Source organism: Manihot esculenta, chromosome 5 (assembly GCF_001659605.2).
Source record: "Manihot esculenta cultivar AM560-2 chromosome 5, M.esculenta_v8, whole genome shotgun sequence".
Classification (NCBI taxonomy): Eukaryota; Viridiplantae; Streptophyta; class Magnoliopsida; order Malpighiales; family Euphorbiaceae; genus Manihot; species Manihot esculenta.
Genome location: NC_035165.2, coordinates 25,516,290 through 25,535,486, shown reverse-complemented (window position 1 = coordinate 25,535,486; position 19,197 = coordinate 25,516,290). Strand labels below are relative to the sequence as shown.

Genomic DNA, 19,197 nt, shown 5'->3' with positions numbered 1-19,197 from the left:
CCAAAACTATCAAGCCCAAGCAACACCTCAAAACTCCAATATGGAACTTGAAGAGATGGTAAGGAAATTGGAAATTTCTGGGAAAATTCTCCAACAGCAAGTGGATCAAGCGGTCAATTCAATGAACGCGCACATATTAAGAAGAGAGGAAGAGCTTCAAGATCTATGGGACGATGACGAAGAAACAGACCAAGCTGCTGAGTCTGCTGCACAAATCACCACTACACTTGAAGCTGAACCAGATACCCAATTCCAGGTTACTGCAAAATTTTCTGCACCAGCAAATTCACCCAATGCCACACCTGCCACTGCTGAAATTGCACCGGCAATTGCTGAACCTGCTGTCCAAAAATCAGCAAGTGCTGAATCTGCCACCATTGCATCCCTTGTTGCTGTCCAAACACCAACAACCTCAAAAATTGACACAACTGAACCAGAAGATGTTGCACTTACTGAACCAGCAACATACACCACTAAATCAGCCACTATTGCATCCCCTGCTGTTGTCCAAAATCTTGAGCAACAAGTGAGCCAAATGGCCACTTCAATGAGCAAATTTGAGTCTCAAGGGAAGCTACCCTCCCAAACTGAGATAAATCCAAGACAAAATGCTAGTGCCATCACATTGAGGAGTGGAAAAGAGCTACAAGACAGCAAGGCTAAAAAATTGCAAAAACAGGCCATGGAAGAAATTCTGCCAGAAAGTGATCAGGGCAGTGATTTGCCCAATTCACTAGTAGAAACTGACCCGATCGCTGGGCAAACTGAGCTGTCCAGCAGTGATTTGCCCAAATCACCAGAGAAGGCAGAGAGTGATCTGCCCAAATCAACAGACCAGGCAGAATCCAGTCAAAGGCAGAAACAGCAACTTATGGAGAAATTCAAGGTACCTCCTCCCTTCCCAAAGAGATTTGCAAGATCCCAAAAGGAGAAAGAGGAAAAAGAGATATTGGAGACACTTCGCAAAGTGGAAATCAACATACCCCTACTTGATGCTATCAAACAAATACCAAGGTATGCTAAATTTCTCAAAGAGCTATGCACCAATAGGAGGAAACTTGCTGAACATAAAAAGGTAAGTGTGGGGGAGTGTGTCTCAGCTGTCATTCAAAGGAAACTTCCCACCAAATGCAAGGATAGAGGAATGTTTGCCATTTCATGCAAAATAGGCAACATAGGAATAAAGAAGGCCATGTGTGACCTTGGAGCTTCAATAAATGTCATGCCTCTTTCTATTTTTAACTTGTTGAATGCAGGTACACTCAAGGGCACCAGCATTATGATCCAATTGGCTGATCGATCTGTTGTCTACCCCAAGGGAGTGCTAGAAGATGTGTTGGTGCAAGTGGACCAATTAGTCTTTCCAGTAGATTTTTATGTTATTGACATGGAGGAAGACAAGGGCAAAATCACCTCTGATATCCTACTTGGAAGACCATTCTTAAGTACAGCAAGAACTAAAATTGATGTGCATGATGGCACATTGACTATGGAGTTTGAAGGGGAAGTTATCAAATTTAATGTTTATGATGCCATGAAATTCCCCAATGATGTTTCTCCTGTTTATGGCCTTGATGTTATTGATGATTTAAGTCAAGAAATTTTTGATTTTGATCAAGAAAATTTACTTTATGATGGTCTTTGCAGGAAAGGAGAAGTGGACAGCAACATCACTGAAGCAGAAAAAACAGCAGACTGCTGTAACTTGCTGGATGTGGGTGATTTGCCCAGTGATTTGCCCAGATCACCAGATAATCTGCTCAAATCACAGACCAAATCACTGGAGCAGACAGACTTGACAGACAGTGATTTGCCCAGATTACCAGATAATCTGCCCAAATCACAGCCCAAATCAGACAGCAAACAGCAGAAATCAGCACAAACAGCAACTGCACCAGAACTGAAACCATTGCCCAGCCACCTCAAATATGCCTACTTGGGAGCTGGAAATTCACTTCCAGCAATTATTTCTAACCAGCTCAGCCAAGAAGAAGAGGAAAAGCTCCTTGATCTGTTGAGGAAGCACAAGAAAGCAATTGGGTGGACCTTGGAGGATATAAAAGGCACCTCAAGACCATTCGGTGGAGGCTCAAGACAGGATGCAGCACATGGAAAGCATGTTGCAGCTGCTGGTTCAACATTTTCTGCCCACAGACCAGCCACGACAGTGATTTGACCAGTGATTTGCCCAAATCACCTGCTCAAATCACCCACATCCCAGGCAGTCCCTTTCCTTCTCCTTATTAATTTTTTCATATTTATGTTTAAACATTGAGGACAATGTTTGGGATAGGTGTGGGGGTATTTGCTGTTAGATTTAGGTTATATTTTTTCCGTTTACATTATCTTTTTGCTTTCTTTTTGCATCTTTTTGCCCCATAAACACACACTAAAATTTTTTCACACATTTTTTTCACTTTTTGCACACACACACACATAATTTTGACTTAGCTTTTGCTCTACTCAGCATAGATAACAAGGTTAAAAGAGCTTCCTATCTCATGACCCCATTGATTTTCCACCCCTTTAAGCCTAAATTGAATCAATTATAGTGTGCTACCTTCACTTTGGAAGTTTTTTTCTTAAATTGAATCTCTAAATTTGCATTGGTCAAGGGAAATAAAAATATAAATACATGCAAATAAAAAGTTAGTGTAACTCCCTATGAGGTGATTTGCCCAAACTGTCATGAAAAGAAAAGAAAAAGAAAAACCAGCACAAAGCACAAATCATAAAACCTGTTCCTATGGCCAAATAACCTATGAACAGAGCTAGTAGCCACTTGAAGAAGTGACTAACTGAGTAACCGGGGGTGGGTATCACCAATATGCACCTTCGCGTAAAAAGGTTAGTGACTTTTTCAGGCAAGAATAAAAAAAAAGTGCTGCTGAATAAAATAAAATAAAATGCTCAAAGAAGGGCAAGTCTCTCTTAGAGGTTGCATTGAGCTTATACAAAGAGAATAAGCATGAATGAATCAAAAACCTTTCCTTTGACCATGATAGGTAAGGGGAAACAAGGAAAAGAGAAGAACAACCTTGATGTATGTATTCTATACTGTGATACTTCAATTTAGGAGTCTAGGGGGGGCTGATTAAGTGGTACTTAGGCTCAAAAGAAAAAGGAGCTTGATTGACTAAGTTATTTGTTGCTTGAGGACAACCAAAAAGCTAGGTGTGGGGGTATTTGATCAAGCATAATTTAGCCACATTTTTATCATAATTATTATTGTTTATTTACAAATTTTTTAGTTTAATTTATGGTTTTTATCTTGTTTTTACAGAAAAGGAAGAAATTGAAAAATTGGAGAAAAAGTGCAGAAAATTGACAGAAAAGTGATTGGGTCAGTGATTTGCCCAAAACACTCAAATCACCAGGCAAATCACTTTGACAGCAGAAACCTGAAGGCAACAGGCAGAAGTGATATGGGCAAGTGATTTGCCCAAGACACTCGAAGACACTGGCCAAATCACTCGCAGAAGACAGAGAGCAAAAAACTGGACTGACTCACAGAAAAGTGATTGGGTTAGTGATTTGCCCAAAACACTCAGATCACCGGGCAAATCACTTTGACAGCAGAAACTGACAGAAGAGCGGGAAATTGGGCAGAAAACAGAAATCCGAATTTTCAGAAGTCCAATTCCAACCCAATCACTACCAACATAAAACCAAGAGCCACGAAAGAGCTTCTCATCCAAGAAATTCCAATTGCAATTAAATTCAACATCAAAAGAGGAGTCAAACACCAAATCAGAAAGGGATTTTGAAACCCTAGATGGATGGAATTCTTCAGCTATAAAAGGAGAGCCTCCAAACCAGCAGAGCATCTTCTGATCATCTCTCAGCTTCAGAAACTCTCCAGAAACGCAGCAATCTCTTCTTTCTTTTTTTTCTTTTGTGATTTTGTCCACCATGAGTGGCTAAACACTTTCCTTTCTAGTTGAAGTTGGAAAATTCAGATTTGTGATGAATTGAGAGATTTAAATCTCCATTGTTAAACTTTTATTTATTTTCAATATTTATGCAATTTGATCTTTCTATAATTGTTGCTTTGCTTTTAGAATCAATTTAGGCCTATTGCTTTTAATTGCTTGAGTAACAATTGTTTGAATAATTTAAGTCCGTAATTGCTTATATTATTTGAACACAAATTTAATCAAGTTGCATGATCTAAACTTGACCACGCGGTTGGCAAGGTTAGAATTAGGTTTCTCTAAGTCTTAATGCAGTTAACAGTTGTTCGATGCCAAAGGCCCCAAGGACGTTCATTGGCAACTTGTTAACTAGTGTTTGATTAGCGAACGTTTCCTAATCAAACTAGAACTAAGGAGGAATTTGGATTGTGAGAAGCGTCTTCCACATCCTAAACTAATTTATTGAGATAAATAGGAGTATTAAAGAATCAATGATCAATTCTAAACAATCTGAAATAGATCCATACTTCAACTATAAGCTTTTCTCTTATTGATTTACTCATCTTTAAATTATTGCTTTCTTTTGTTATTTAGTGTTAATCCATCAACTCAAAACCCCCCCCCTCTTTTAATTACTTGTTATTTACTTGACCTAGTCATTATTAGGAAAATCATTGGTGTCAATTCCCTGTGGTTCGACCCTATTGCCACTATCTACAAGTTTATTGTTGATTGTTTAATAGGTTTATTTTTTGACGGCTTCGACAACCGCTTATCAATCCATATATTCAACTAGACCTTTCTCTTATTGATTTCTCTCTTATTTTAGATTACTTGCTGTTTCAATTACTTTTAATAGTTGTTAGTCAAATCATCTCAAACCCCCCCCCCTTTTTACTTTTATTGCACTTTACTTTAATTCAGCTTTTAGTTACTTACTTTCCATTGTGTTTTTAATTAGTTCTCTTGGTCTTGATTGAGAAAAATAAATAGGTAATCAATTCTCTGTGGATTCGATCCTTCACCACTATCTGCAATTGTAAATTGTAGGTAACCAAGAAGGTTATTTTTGACCGGCTTCGACAACCGCTCCTGTCAATATATAAGAAAAATATTGATATTTTACATTTATCTATTTACCAGTATTGAAAATAAAATAAATTTAGATCGTGAAATATCCCTATTACCTATACTGAAAGCCGGATCTCTTTTAGAATTAAAAAAAAAAATGTATCAAGTGACAAATAAATATTTTAGAATGAAACTATAAAATATGAAATGCGAATTTTAAATATTAAGTATATATATTTTTTTATAAGAAAAATTCGGTAGTATTCTGACATAATTAACTCTTAAAATTATACAAACTCAAAAATACTCAATAAACTATGAATATTATTTAGATCAACTTATAAAAATTATTAATCCTACAAATAGAATCTCATTAATTGATCTAACTAAAATTTATTTTATTTTAATTCTCACATCACAAAAATCACCGTTTAATAATAGAAAAAATAAATTAAATCATAATAATTTGAATAAAAGAGATAAAATTCATTTATCCAAATATTGGAGTTTATGAAAAAATTTAGGAGTTTATGAAAAAAATTATTGAATTTATGGTTAGAATATTGATTTAAATAAGAATATATTTAAAAATTTTGAAAGATTATGAATTGTTGAGAATTTTGAAAGTTTATAGAATGATGGGTTGAAGATGAAAATATTTGGGATTAAAAAAAAATTTTTTTTTCTTTTAAAGAGCTTAGCAAAGCTCTGTTTTAAGGGAAGAGGAAGGGCTTTGGCTTCGGGACTTGCCGAAACCAGAGCTCTATTTATATTTTTTTTAATTTTATTATTTTTTTAACGTTTTTTTTTTATGGGCCGGTATGACAAACTGCGTGTGGTTTTATTTGCTTATTGGAGTCTAGTTTTTCTTCTTTGATTTGTACTCTCTAGGTCTTGTTTAGGATGCCATCATGTTGTGGGATGGGTGATGGGTTACTTTATTTGGGTAGCCTGTGTGGTCATGCTAATTTTTTCTTATTTTTGAAAATAATAAAATTCTACCTGCTTATTAAAAAAAATAATAGTAAAGTTGCCCACCAGGTTCCAGATGAGGAAAACTGAACACAAAAAAAAAAAATCAGGAAGAACTAAAAACAAGCACAAGACGTTATTTAATAGAAGAGAAGTACAACCTCTTCTTATATACATAAAAGGATTCTCATATAAATGTATTGTGCCCTTTCATCAGAGATACTTCCTGGCCATAAGACAAAGAGCATTTTTCTTGTGCATAGTAATACCAGGTTGCACATCCATGTCCAAGTCTTCCTTCTTCATTCCAACAGGCATCTCCCAATCAAATTTGTAAAGCAGATTAGCTAGAGATACCTCCATAGTTGCCAGACCCATAAAAATCCCAGGACAAATTCTTCTACCAGCTCCAAATGGTGTCAGCTCAAAATCTTGGCCTTTCAAGTCAATAGAGCTATTGATGAGTCTCTCAGGATTAAGCTCTTCTGGGTTTTTCCAGATTTCAGGATCTCTTCCAATTGCCCATGCATTCACATAAACTACAGTTTTTGCTGGTATGTCATATCCATCTAACACACAGTCTTCAGTTGATTCCCTTGGGACTAATAAGGGAACTGTGGGTTGCAATCTCATTGTTTCTTTGATCACAGCTTTGAGATAAGGTAGTTGTTGAACATCATCTTCTTCTACAAAACCTTTCTTCCCAACAAGTTTTCTAATTTCTTCTTGAGCATTCTTCATTGTTATGGGATTCTTCATCAGTAAGGTCATGGCCCAAACCACAGTTGCTGCACCGGTGTCTGTTCCACCCACAAATACGTTCTGTATAGAGGAAAGGACCAAAAAAACAAAAAATCACTATTAATGCATGACATCATATAAAGAAACCAAAGCAATAATTTCTCCTTTGGGTACTTATGAATTGAGCAAATCTCTTAGAAGCACTTTTGATGCGAACAAAAATAAAATAATATGTGTAATTATAAAAAAAAATATAAAGAAATTTTGAATATATAAATGTGGAAATTACCATAAGCACAGCTTTGATGTGATCAAAGGTGAGATCAACTTTAAAATAACGATTCTTCCATAATTGAAGTAAGATATCCAGAACAGTTTAATTATTATGTTTGTTGTAACTTTGCACTTAGCTATTTGATATCATGATTTCTATAGATGTCGTTTCATTTATGACTTTTGAATTGAAAAAGTTATGCTCTCTCTTCAAACATGCTATTCACACAAACAAGGTTTTGGTGTCATTAAGGAGTACAAGCATTGCATTGAAACCATAGATCATACTATGGAAAGCAGTCTGAATCACGATGTCATTGTCCTGTTTATACCTTATTAAAAAAACAAAAGGAAAACCTGAATGGTTAAAATATCAACTTCTGTTAAGTTTTCTAAAATTTAGCTTTACATAATTTGATTATAATTTGATTACACGGTTGGAATTTATAGATATTCGGATTGTTAAAATTTAATAGCTTATTTTTTTTATAAATTTACGAGTTAACAAAAATTATTTAATTTTGTATTTATTAATTTTAAATTAAAATTTATTATATCTATAAACAAATTAAACTGTTCATGATCTATTCAAATTTAAACTCAATAAAAGTTCGGTTCGTCTAAATTCATTTACTAAATGAACCAAGCTTAAGCTTATTAATTAATATTCGCTTCGAATTCAAAATGAGTAATACTTGAATTCAATTTGAGTTTAGAAAAATTTTAATAAGCGAAACTTGAACTTCTTAAGCCTTGACTCGACTTGATTTGTTTACGCCTCTAAGTTCTGTCCCTATTCGATATGATACAATGATGTACGAGTAAACTAATATTTATAGGTATGATTTATATATTTATAAATATATTATATAAATTTTTAATAAAAATGTTTAGAAAATTATTAAATTTAAATTTAAATTAATTAAATTGTATAACTAACTTAACAAACTTTATTTAAGATTAACAAATAAAAAATAAAAAAAAATTTAGAAAATGCTTAGTTTTTCTTTTTTTTTCTTTTTTCTCATTTTAATTAAAAAACAATCATTTAATTAAGTATCCAAAAGAATCCTTAAGCTTATGATTTAAGCTAGAAATAGCAAGATACATGTTTGATATGGTAGGTCATGGGTGTAACTATCATGGAGCTTGTTTCTCCATTATTGGGGAAATAATAGTAGTATAATAAAAATAATAGAATTAGTAGTAAAAATTTCTTGTTACTAAAATATAAAATATAATTTTTAATATAATAATTTTAAGTTCATTTTTATACGCACTCATAGATTTAGTCCGGTGATGAGTATATCTGAATAAATCTGAGAGATTTCAAATTTTATTCTTCTAATTTTTAATTCTCAATTTAAAAAAAATTCATTTTTATACAATTTCAAGCAATATGTATAACTTTGTTTAATTAAATATTCATATGTAAAAAATTCATTGAGATCTCCATGCACGATGCTGACTTTGTCTTTTTTTCCTAAAAGGAAAATCAACATTATTCTCAAAGATTCGTTACTACGTAAAAATATATCATCACTATTCACAAATGAACAATTTTGACGTAAATTTAGTTTACCATAAATTTAAAATACAAAATATTCGAATCTCATTTAATTTTCAGGAGAAAAAATAAAAATATTTTATGAATTTATTATTTTTTTTCCTTAATTTGATTTACATCAAAATAGTACTTCTAATATCACATTTTTAATAAATAGCCATAATTTTTAAGGATATAAACGAGCTAACCGAATCGAGTTTTAAAGAGTTTAAACTTGATTCATTAAAATTTCCTCAAATTCAAACAGAATTTAAATTTTACTCATTTTAAACTTAAACCGAGTTTTAATAAGTTCAAGCTTAACTCGTTTAGTAAACGAGTTTAAACGAATCGAATTTTTATCGAATTTAGTTTCAAATAGTTTACGAATAATTCAATTTAGTCTCAAATTAGGATAAAAGCCGACTCTACCACACTTTAAACGTGTGATAGAGTCTTAGAATGCGGTAATAAAAAATAATTTTAAAAAAGATTACACTACTGCACTTTAAAAAGTGCCATAATATACTTTCCTAATTTAAAATGTGGAATTCTGCATTTTAAAAGTTTATTTTTATTTAATTAATTATTAAATTTTATTTTATTTATTTAATTTATTAATATTAATTATTTGTATAAATTTAATAACATTATTTTTATATTTGTATAAATTTAATATATAATTAATTAAATTATATAATTAATAAAATGAATATAATATTATATTATAAATAATTTAAAATAATTAATATTAATAAATTAAATTAATAAAATATAATATAATAATTAATTCAAAAAATTAAAATTTAAAATGCGAAATTTCGCGTTTCAAATTGGCCAGATACATAAAGTGTGGTAATATAAATTTTTTTAAAATTATTCTTTATTACCGGCGCTCTATGAGCGCAGGCTTTACTACACTTTTAAAATATTGCAGAGTCAGCTTTTACCTTAAAAATTTTCCCGACGGAATTTGGGAATTTTTTCTTTTTTTCAATTTGAAAAGGTAAAAAATTTGAAAAGTTGCTAAATTATCTCTAAATTATGTAAAAAGAAATAAAATATATTTAATCCATTAAGAAAACTTAAATAAAATATACATATTTTTTTAGCATCTGAGTAAATTATTTCGAGCAATTGCTAAATTATCTTAATCAATTAGCATCATATAATATAGATTTTTTTATATATAATTAAATTTAAATACTTTACTATATTCTTTATATCGGTAGTTTAATTAATAATAAAAAATATAACATTTAAACTATAGCATATAGCATACTGTATTATTTTAAGGAAATTTCAAATATCTTTTTTCAAATCATTTGTCTATAATAAAATTTTTAAACCTACAATTGATTTAAAATTTTCTTTAATATTTTTAAAGTTAAATTAATAATATAAATTCTACCATGACATTTATATTTGATTCCATATACTCGCTTTACATCTCAATGTATTTCATATATTTAAGAGAAATATTATTTATTTTTATATTTTGCTATAATTTTTACTTTATAAAATAATTATTCTTTTATTATATAAATAAATTAATAATCAAATAATATTCTCTTTCTCTCTTTATTTTTTTTAATTTTTTTAAATTTTAATATATATTTGATTTAAGCAATAATTTCCTTGACATGCAACCACTGTATAAGAAGAAGTTGTAGTTATCTTCTTTTAAATAATGTATGTTTATTGTCCTTGTGCTTGATTTTAGTAAAAGATGAGCTTTTGCTATTATTATTATTATTTTCGTCAAAAACTGAGTTCATAAATTAGTATTTTTTTCATAAATTAGTATTTTTATTTTTATTTTATTTTTTTTATATTATTTTTTATTTTTATTTTTTCTTATTTTTTTATTTTTTATTATTATTTTTTATTTTTTATTTTTTATTATTATTTTTTTATATTTTTTATTATTTTTTGCACTCCAAGACTTAACCTGGTAGAAAGTGCATCCTGTATCCTTGAAAGGTCTAAGGTTCGACTCCCCCAACCCCCTATTTCAAAAAAAAAATAAATTAGTATTTTTTTAATAAAGGAAATTTTATTAATATTTAATTCATAAAAAAATTTAGCATGACAAAGAAATTATTACCTTGCACAATAAAAAAGAAATTAAGAGAAAATTAAGTCTAAATATTGTTATATTAAATGAAAAACTTAAAAATTTTCAAATACAGAATAAGTGTTATAGTCTAAATTAAAAAATTTTAAAAAAAATTATATAAATAATTGGTAAAAATTATGAGAAAACGATAAATTATTTGCATAAAAACTTGTTGTGCAAAATTGTAGTAGTATGAAATATTTATACTTCATATTAATTTTTTTTTGTCCATTTAATGATGGTATATTTGATTATGATTGTAAGGCTAAATTTCATAAGTTAGTTTTAAATTATTTATGATATCTTTTTTCAGCCGCACATTAATAAAATCAATAGACCAATTATAGTCTTGGATCAAATCTCTTGTTCTCCTTCCCTCCTAAACAACTATCAGTTGGCAACTAGTTTTAGCTGGGCTGTAATGGTCATAGTCGTCAAATTGTTGAAATTTTCATACACATTGTCGTGTTTTAATCTGTTTATGCTCCGTGTAAGTAAAAATAACTAAGAAATCATTAAAGGATTTTCGTGAGCTGTTCCAACAAAGGAAAGGATCTGTATATATATGTAACCAGTGGTCTCCTTTTTATAATATCTCATATTCAGAGTTGAAACACACAAAATGGTTTTGCTTGTACTTCTCCTGTTAGCTCTTCCATTCCTTCTTTCATTTCTTCTCCGAAAACTCAAAACCAAAAGAAATCTTCATTTGCCACCTGGTCCAAAGGGTCTTCCATTCATAGGCAACTTGCATCAATTTGATAGCTTAAACCCTCACTCCTACTTATGGCAGCTTTCTCAAAAACATGGTCCTGTAATGTCCTTGCGTCTAGGTTTTGTCCCAATCCTCATAGTTTCCTCTGCCAAAATGGCTAAAGAAGTCATGAAAACCCATGATCTTATATTCTGTAGCAGGCCTGCTTTAGTTGGCATTCAAAAGTTTTCGTATAATGGTTTAGACGTGGCTTTTTCACCTTACAATGCTTATTGGAGAGAGATAAGAAAAATTTGTGTGGTTTATCTCTTCAACTCTAATAGAGTGCAAAGTTTCCGTCCCATTAGAGAATTTGAAATTTCCCATATGCTTGAAAAGATCTCCAACTCAGCCGTTGCCTTGAAACCTGTAAACTTGTCTGAAGCCATGACGTCACTTACAAGTACTATAATTTGTAGGACGGCTTTTGGGAAGAGGTACGAGGAAGATGGGGTTGAAAGGAGTAGATTTCAAGAGTTGCTGAAAGAAATTCAGGCCTTGTTTACATGTATTTTTGTTTCAGATTACTTTCCTTTCTTGGGTGGTTTTATTGATAAGTTCACAGGATTATTCCATCGCCTAGAGAAAAACTTCAGGGAATTTGATATCTTCTATGAACAGATAATCAAAGAGCACCTTGACCCAAGTAGGTCAAAGCCTGCAGAGGAGGATTTTCTCGATATCTTACTTCAATTACGGAAGAGCCGTTCTTTTAAAATTGATCTCACCTTTGATCACATCAAAGCTGTGCTTATGGTAACTTCCTGATCATTCATATATTTAAAATTTATTTTCTAATTCGTTTGTATTTTTTTTTCAACCAAGCAAACACTGTATTATATGCAAAGACAGATTCTTTCTTTAGTTTCTTTATATGAAGCCATGCAATAATAATGATTTTTTTTTTTTTTGCTTTTGCTCTATGCAGAACGTGTTTGTGGCAGGAACAGACACCAGCGCAGCTACTGTAGTTTGGGCCATGACCTTACTTATGAAGAATCCAATGGCAATGAAGAAAGCTCAAGAAGAAGTAAGAAAACTTGTTGGGAAGAAAGGCTTTGTAGAAGAAGCTGATTGTCAACAACTGCCTTATCTCCAAGCTGTGATCAAAGAAACAATGAGACTGCAACCCACAGTTCCCTTATTAGTGCTAAGGGAATCAATGGAAAACTGCGTTTTAGATGGATATGACATACCAGCTAAAACTATAGTTTATGTGAATACATGGGCAATCGGAAGAGACCCTGAAATCTGGGAGAATCCAGAAGAGTTTAACCCTGAGAGATTCATGAATAGCTCTATTGACTTGAAAGGGCAAGATTTCGAGCTGACACCATTTGGAGCTGGTAGAAGAATTTGCCCCGGGATGGTTATGGGTCTGGCAACAGTGGAGGTATCTCTAGCTAATCTGCTTTACAAATTTGATTGGGAGATGCCTGTTGGAATGAAGAAGGAAGACTTGGACATGGATGTGCAACCGGGTATTGCCGTGCACAAGAAAAATGCTCTTTGCCTTATGGCCAGGAACTATGCCTGACCTTTGGACACATGCATATGAAGGAAAAACTTACCTCGATAGGATTCTTGAGGTATATAAAAATAAGAAGTTGTAGTTATCTTCTTTTAAATAATGTATGTTTATTGTCCTTTTGCTTCATTTTAATAAAAGATGAGCTTTTGTTATTATTATTATTTTCGTCAAAAGCTGAGTTCATAAATTAGCATTTTTAAATAAAGGTAATTTTATTAATATTTAATTCATAAAAAAATTTAGCATGACAAAGAAATTACCTTGAACAATAGAAAATACATTAAGAGAAAATTAAGTCTAAATATTGTTATATTAAATGGAAAATTTTAAAAACTTTTTGATACAGAATAAGTATCATAGTCTAATTTAAAAAAAAAATTTAAAAATTATATAAGCCACTAATAAAAATTATTAAATAACTTAAATTAATTATTTTGAATCATATCGAAAATAAATTTAAAGATTATTTAAATTAATTTAAGTCGAATTATTATTATTGATATCAGAATCATTTTAAATTAAATAATTTGTGCAGTGTGAGATTTTTTTAAAAAAAAATACACAAATTCTTGATTTACTAATTAATACAAAAATAATAAATCATATATATATATACTACTTACGGAGATATTTAATTTATGCATATGTGTTTCTTTTCGATCTGCAATTTGGTAGGCAGCTTTTTAAAAAATGTACACCTTTAATGTGCTTGCGGCTAGGTTTGTTACAAATCCTGGTTGTTTCGTCTGAGAAAATGTCTAAAGAAATTTCAATTTTTTATTGTAATTTTTTAAATAATAATTAATTATTAAAATCTGAAAGTTTGAATTATGTTCTATTTAATTTAATTTATTTTATTTAATCATAAAAAGTATTTTTTAAAGAAAATAAAAATTTAATATTTTTAACTCTTATTATATAATTTATTGGTAAATTTAATTTTTTAATCTTTATTTTACACTACGCATTCATTTGGCAAAGAAAAAAAATAATATATTTTTATATATATAATTTTTTTTAAAATTTAAGTGGTTAATGATAAGTTGAAGGATTTAACTTTGATGGGTTAAATATGTGATAAAAAAATAATCAAATTATTGAGGATATTTGCTTGGATGGGTAGAAAGAGATTGAAAATAAAATTTAAAAATTTAAAAAAATATATATTTTTTTAATATTTAAAGTATTTAAAATTTTAATTAATAGAAAATATTTTTTAATTAATAAAATTAATTTAATTTTAAAAATAATTTTTCTTTTTAATAAAAAATATAAATTATTTTCGTAAATAAATAAGGTTTGAAAGCGAGAGTTCACGTGGAATTATGTCCACGTCATGTCCATTGCATTATTGGCCAAATTTGGTTCATTGAATCCAATTTTAATTTTATAGCAAATTTTTAAGTCACTAATATTTTTCTCCTCTTTCTCATTCTCTTCTCTGTACATTGAAACTAATTGATGATTGTTCATTAATAAAATTTATTTTACTTTAATAATTTATTAGAATACTCAATTCCCTTCATTATAAAATAAAAACAAAAAATTTCTAATTTGTTGAAATTGATGATTTTTAACATGCATTTTAGGATTTTCGAATACTATATTATTGGTATATAAAACATAATTACCTTCAATAATAAATTATTTTTAAAATTGTAAATGATATTTTAATTATAATTAATTTTAAAAATAACTATTTGTTGAAAAAAAAAATGAAAGTAATATATTGAAATGTATAGATAATGCTAGTGAATAATCATAAAATTTATAAATAACTTATTACAAATTTACGAAATAAAAAAATTATTTAAAATAAAATAATTGTATTAGTGAATAATCATAATTAATTTGACCATGAATGATAAGAAAGGGAGACAATTGTAAGAGAAAAATAGACTAAAATAATTGTTTTCTTTTTTATTTTAGTAATTAAAAAATTACAAAAAACTAAAAACATTATAAAAAATTTAAAAATAATTATGAAATTTCATATATCATTAGTCATAATTATTGATATTAATATTATATATATATATAGCAACATTAATGGCACTGTAAAATATTTTATTGTTTATTTTAATATTTATTACAGTGTTTAATGATTTTAAACTTGAAGAGCAAATTTGCTTAGATGTGAGAAATATGAGAAGTTTTAATTTTAAAATTTATACTTTAATAATAATAATGATAATAATAATGATTATTATTATTATATTTTTAATGACTAATCTTAAATTTTAAATAATATTTTGAGACTTATAGTTCATATCATTACGGTTTATGCTGCTTAATATTAGGATTATACAGTTTTTTTTTTTTAATTTTGCTTTTAAATAATTTAAATAAATCATATAATTGTTCTCAAAATTTAGGATATCATAATTTTTTAAAAAAAATAGGGATTTAAAAATATATTTTACCTTAATTATCTAATAACCAGTTTATAATAATAATAATTGCTGATATATTTATTACATTTTTATTCAATTTTCACCTTTTTTTTTAAAAAAAATAAAACTATTTATTATATTATTAAAATTTTATCAAATAAAAAGAGACATCGTCCCAAATAAAAAGGCGATTATGATTCAAAATCAAATCACTGTATAAGATAATTTGACAAAAATACTCCTTGAGTGTCTGTCTAAACCCCTCTATAAAATAATTTAACAAAATACTCCTCCTTTTTTCTCATCTCTCGAGTATAAATCATTAAAATCTTCCGAATAAAGTCACAGAAGAGAGTTTTTATGAGATAAACCTCGAATAAGATTTCAATATTGACATCGTCATTGCGATTCCAAAACTTATAATAACTAGTAAATCTCCATTGAACGTTACCTTCCGAGACAACCAAATCAATAAAATTTGAAAAAAAACAATTACAGAAACAAACCCATGACTCTTTCATATTAACGAAAGGTCTCATCCCGATCCTTATTTATTGACTAAAAAGCAACCATCAAAATGTAAAAAAAACTACGAAAAAAATTTCATACGAAAACTAAAAGTTTTTGTTTTCATCAAAAATAAAATGTCTGACTTGTAACTAGAAACCAAATTTTTCAATACAATAATTATCCGAGGATTACTGCCATAAATCTACCAAAAAGGTCTGAATATTTTGAAAATTGATTGGATTGTATGTGAGAAATATTCCACCATACAGAAATAATAAGTGACGATCGAAATTTTTTGGAACTCTTTATAGGGACAACAACATTTCCTTCTTCATCGATAGTCAATTAATGCAGATCGTCTTCCATAGAGAAGATGAAAGAAATTAGGTTTAAGAAAGAGAAAAATGAGAGTATCAAGTTACAAAGACACGACAGAGGGAACCTTGCATCTACTTTATTAATTTCCATCTACTATAATTTAAAAAATAAATATATTTTCGAATATAGAGTTGCACATAATATTATATTTGCATATGTAATTGATTAAACAATAAATATGGATATTAATAGACATTAATTAGGATAATTTATGAAATTGACATTCTAAAATTAAATTTTTATAGATTAATTTTAAATTTAGATTTCAATTAGGAAAATAAATAATATTAATGAATTCCAAATTTTGCGAGACAAATATTGCACAAATTAATATTGGCAAAAAGAAATGGCGTGTGCTATTTTTGAAACCATTTTGTAAAAATTAGTCCACTAATTAAGAAAGGAGGGTATTTTAAATTTTTTATAATATTTAATAATTAAAATTAATAGAAAAATTAATTAATAAATTTTAAATATATTTTATAGATATTTTAATATATTTTTTAAAATTAAAAAATTAATTAATAATTTTTCATATAATACTAGAATATTGAATAATAATTTTCTTTATATTAAATTTATGATTTCTTTTATTTATCAACACAAATAAATAGCTTCAAATATATATTAATAAACAATAGATAATTTAATAATTAATATTTTAAATAATAATAATAACTTATTTTATTAATTTCTTTTTATAATTTATTTTGTCAGTATCTTTTATTAGAGGAAATGGTATTCGGTTTAAATTGAAAAAATTGACCGAATTAAATTAATTTAAAATTTTAGTTCAATTTTTTATTCATTTTAATTCGATTTTTAATTTCAAAAAATTTCAGTTATTTCAATTCGATTTGGTTTCAATCAGAAAAAAATCAAAAAAACTAAACCGAACAGAAACTGAACCTAATCGAATCGATATGATTCGATTTGATTCAGTTCGATTTGATCAATTTGAACTTTTTAATAAAATTTTTATTTTTTATACTTTATTTTTAATATTTTAAATTTTAATTAAAATATTTTAATTTTGATATAATTTAATCTCTATATTATTGAAAATAATATACTATTATCACTAACCGATTCGATTTTTTTTTTATTTTTTCTAATTAAATCAAATTGAATTAAAATAACTGAAATTTTTAAAATTTAAAATCAAATCAAACCGTAATAAATAAAAATTAAATTAAAATTTTAAATTAATTTAATTTGATGAATTTTTTCAAATGCACACCTCTAATTTTTTAATTTTCATGCAGTGAAATAAACTATATACATGTTGAATAAATTGAATGATTTTTAGAATTTGATAAAATTTATATTTTATAAAATAAAGTTTAAATTAATTATTTTTTATTGAAATTTATGTAAAACTAATGTAAATGTATGTAATAAATATTTAAGTTTAAATACAAATTTTAATTATAATTCTTAAATTAATTTATATTTGGGGTGAGATTCAACAGCAGCATCACATATCTGTCCAAGAACTCTGATCGGGAACTTAATCTTTATTGATTAGCGAAAAAGTTCAATCTCCACTCTCAAGGGGTTGGGTTAAGATTTGTATGCAATGATTTTTCCAAAAAACGATGAAATTGTTTAATCGCGTGACTTTTGCGTTTGGATATTTTTTTTACGTATTTAAATTATAATATAATAATATTTTGAATTAAATATTTTATAAAAAAATAAAAAAAAATTACTCGCTTTAATTTTTTATTATCTATCATTTTAAGAGTTTTAATAAATGACTGTCATTTTATAATTTGAAAAAATTATTTTTTAGTCCCTCAGGTTTAACGTAATTAACACTTCTGTCCCTCTATTTTGACGACTCAACACTTAAGTCCCTCACTTTCTCTTCCGTCCAAATTCGCAGTCCTTCCGTCCAAAATAGCCGTTTGTGACACGTGAATTGACAAAATTAATCCTCACTAAACCCAAACCCAAATACCCCTTCTTCTTCTTCTTCTCCTTCTTCTTCCTACCCTTTTCTGCAACTTCTTCTTCTTCTTCTTTCTCTTTCTTCTTCTTCTTCTTCTTCTTCTTTCTTCTTCTTCTTCTTCTTCCTACCCTCTTTTCTGCAACTTCTTATTCTTCTTTTTCTTCTTCTTCTTCTTCTTCTTCTTCTTCTTCTTCTTCTTCTCCTTCTTCTTCTTCTTCTTCTCCTTCTTCTCCTTCTTCTTCCTACCCTTTTCTGCAACTTCTTCTTCTTCTTCTTCTTTCTCCTTCTTCTTCTTCTTCTTTTTCTTCTTCTTCTTCTTCTTCTTCTTCTTCTTCTTCTTCTTCTGCAACGGGAGAAAGCATGAAAGAGAGAAAAAAAAAAAAGGAATTTCACATTAAGAGAAGGGTATTTCTGGAAAAAATTATCACCTCTCACTTTTGACTCTTTGACCAAACGGTTTAAATGGACGGAAGGACTACGAATTTGGACGGAAGAGAAAGTGAGGGACTTAAGTGTTGAGTCGCCAAAATAGAGGGACAGAAGTGTTAATTACGTTAAACTTGAGGGACTAAGAAGTAATTTTCCCTTATAATTTTAACATTTCATTAAATTTATATCCTCCAATAAACAAAGTATTAATTAGTTTCATATGATTTTTATAGATTCTGCATTATTTTTATTAAAATTTAATATACATTTTTTTTAAAGTAAAACTTTTTCTTGTATTAATAAAATTTCATCAAACAAAAATGAATATCATCCAAATCAGAGATATAATTATACCTAATAAATTTTTTAAACAAAATATGAACAGTTAGAGTAGTATTATGACTTTTGCCAAATAAAAAGAATTACCTATTATGTGCTGTCAAATTAGTGTTCTTAAAATTACTGGTTAATGTCAATCCTGCTACAAATCCCGGTAGAGCAGAATTATCAAAATCACGCAGTCACAGACTTGTCAGTCTTTGATTCCAAAGAACAGGTGCTATGAGGAAATCACCCCAACCAAACTTGATATATTCTTTCTTCAACCTCAGC

At 28.4% G+C, this 19,197-nt stretch overlaps 2 protein-coding genes across 2 annotated transcripts; one reads left to right on the top strand and one right to left on the bottom strand.

Annotated features, from left to right (window-relative positions):
• Positions 1 to 6,055: 6,055 nt before the first annotated feature.
• On the bottom strand, positions 6,056 to 7,074 carry LOC110608307 (cytochrome P450 71A1; the record flags this gene model as incomplete). The annotated part of the gene is made up of 2 exons (XM_021747528.2): positions 6,056 to 6,779; positions 6,988 to 7,074. Coding segments are annotated over 2 exons (696 nt in total), but the record flags the coding sequence as incomplete, so codon positions are not given.
• Positions 7,075 to 11,221: 4,147 nt separating this feature from the next.
• On the top strand, positions 11,222 to 12,996 carry LOC110615086 (cytochrome P450 83B1). Its single transcript, XM_021756792.2, has 2 exons — positions 11,222 to 12,146; positions 12,319 to 12,996. The coding sequence occupies exons 1-2, from the start codon at positions 11,259 to 11,261 to the stop codon at positions 12,925 to 12,927; spliced, it is 1,497 nt and encodes a 498-aa protein (XP_021612484.2). The 5' UTR covers positions 11,222 to 11,258; the 3' UTR covers positions 12,928 to 12,996.
• The last annotated feature ends 6,201 nt before the right edge of the window (positions 12,997 to 19,197 follow it).

Coding starts and splice junctions, on each gene's coding strand:
- LOC110615086 (XM_021756792.2), top strand. CDS start 11,259: ATGGTTTTGCTTGTACTTCTCCTGTTAGCTCTTCCATTCCTTCTTTCA. Junction 12,147..12,318: donor ACATCAAAGCTGTGCTTATG/GTAACTTCCTGA, acceptor TGCTCTATGCAG/AACGTGTTTGTGGCAGGAAC.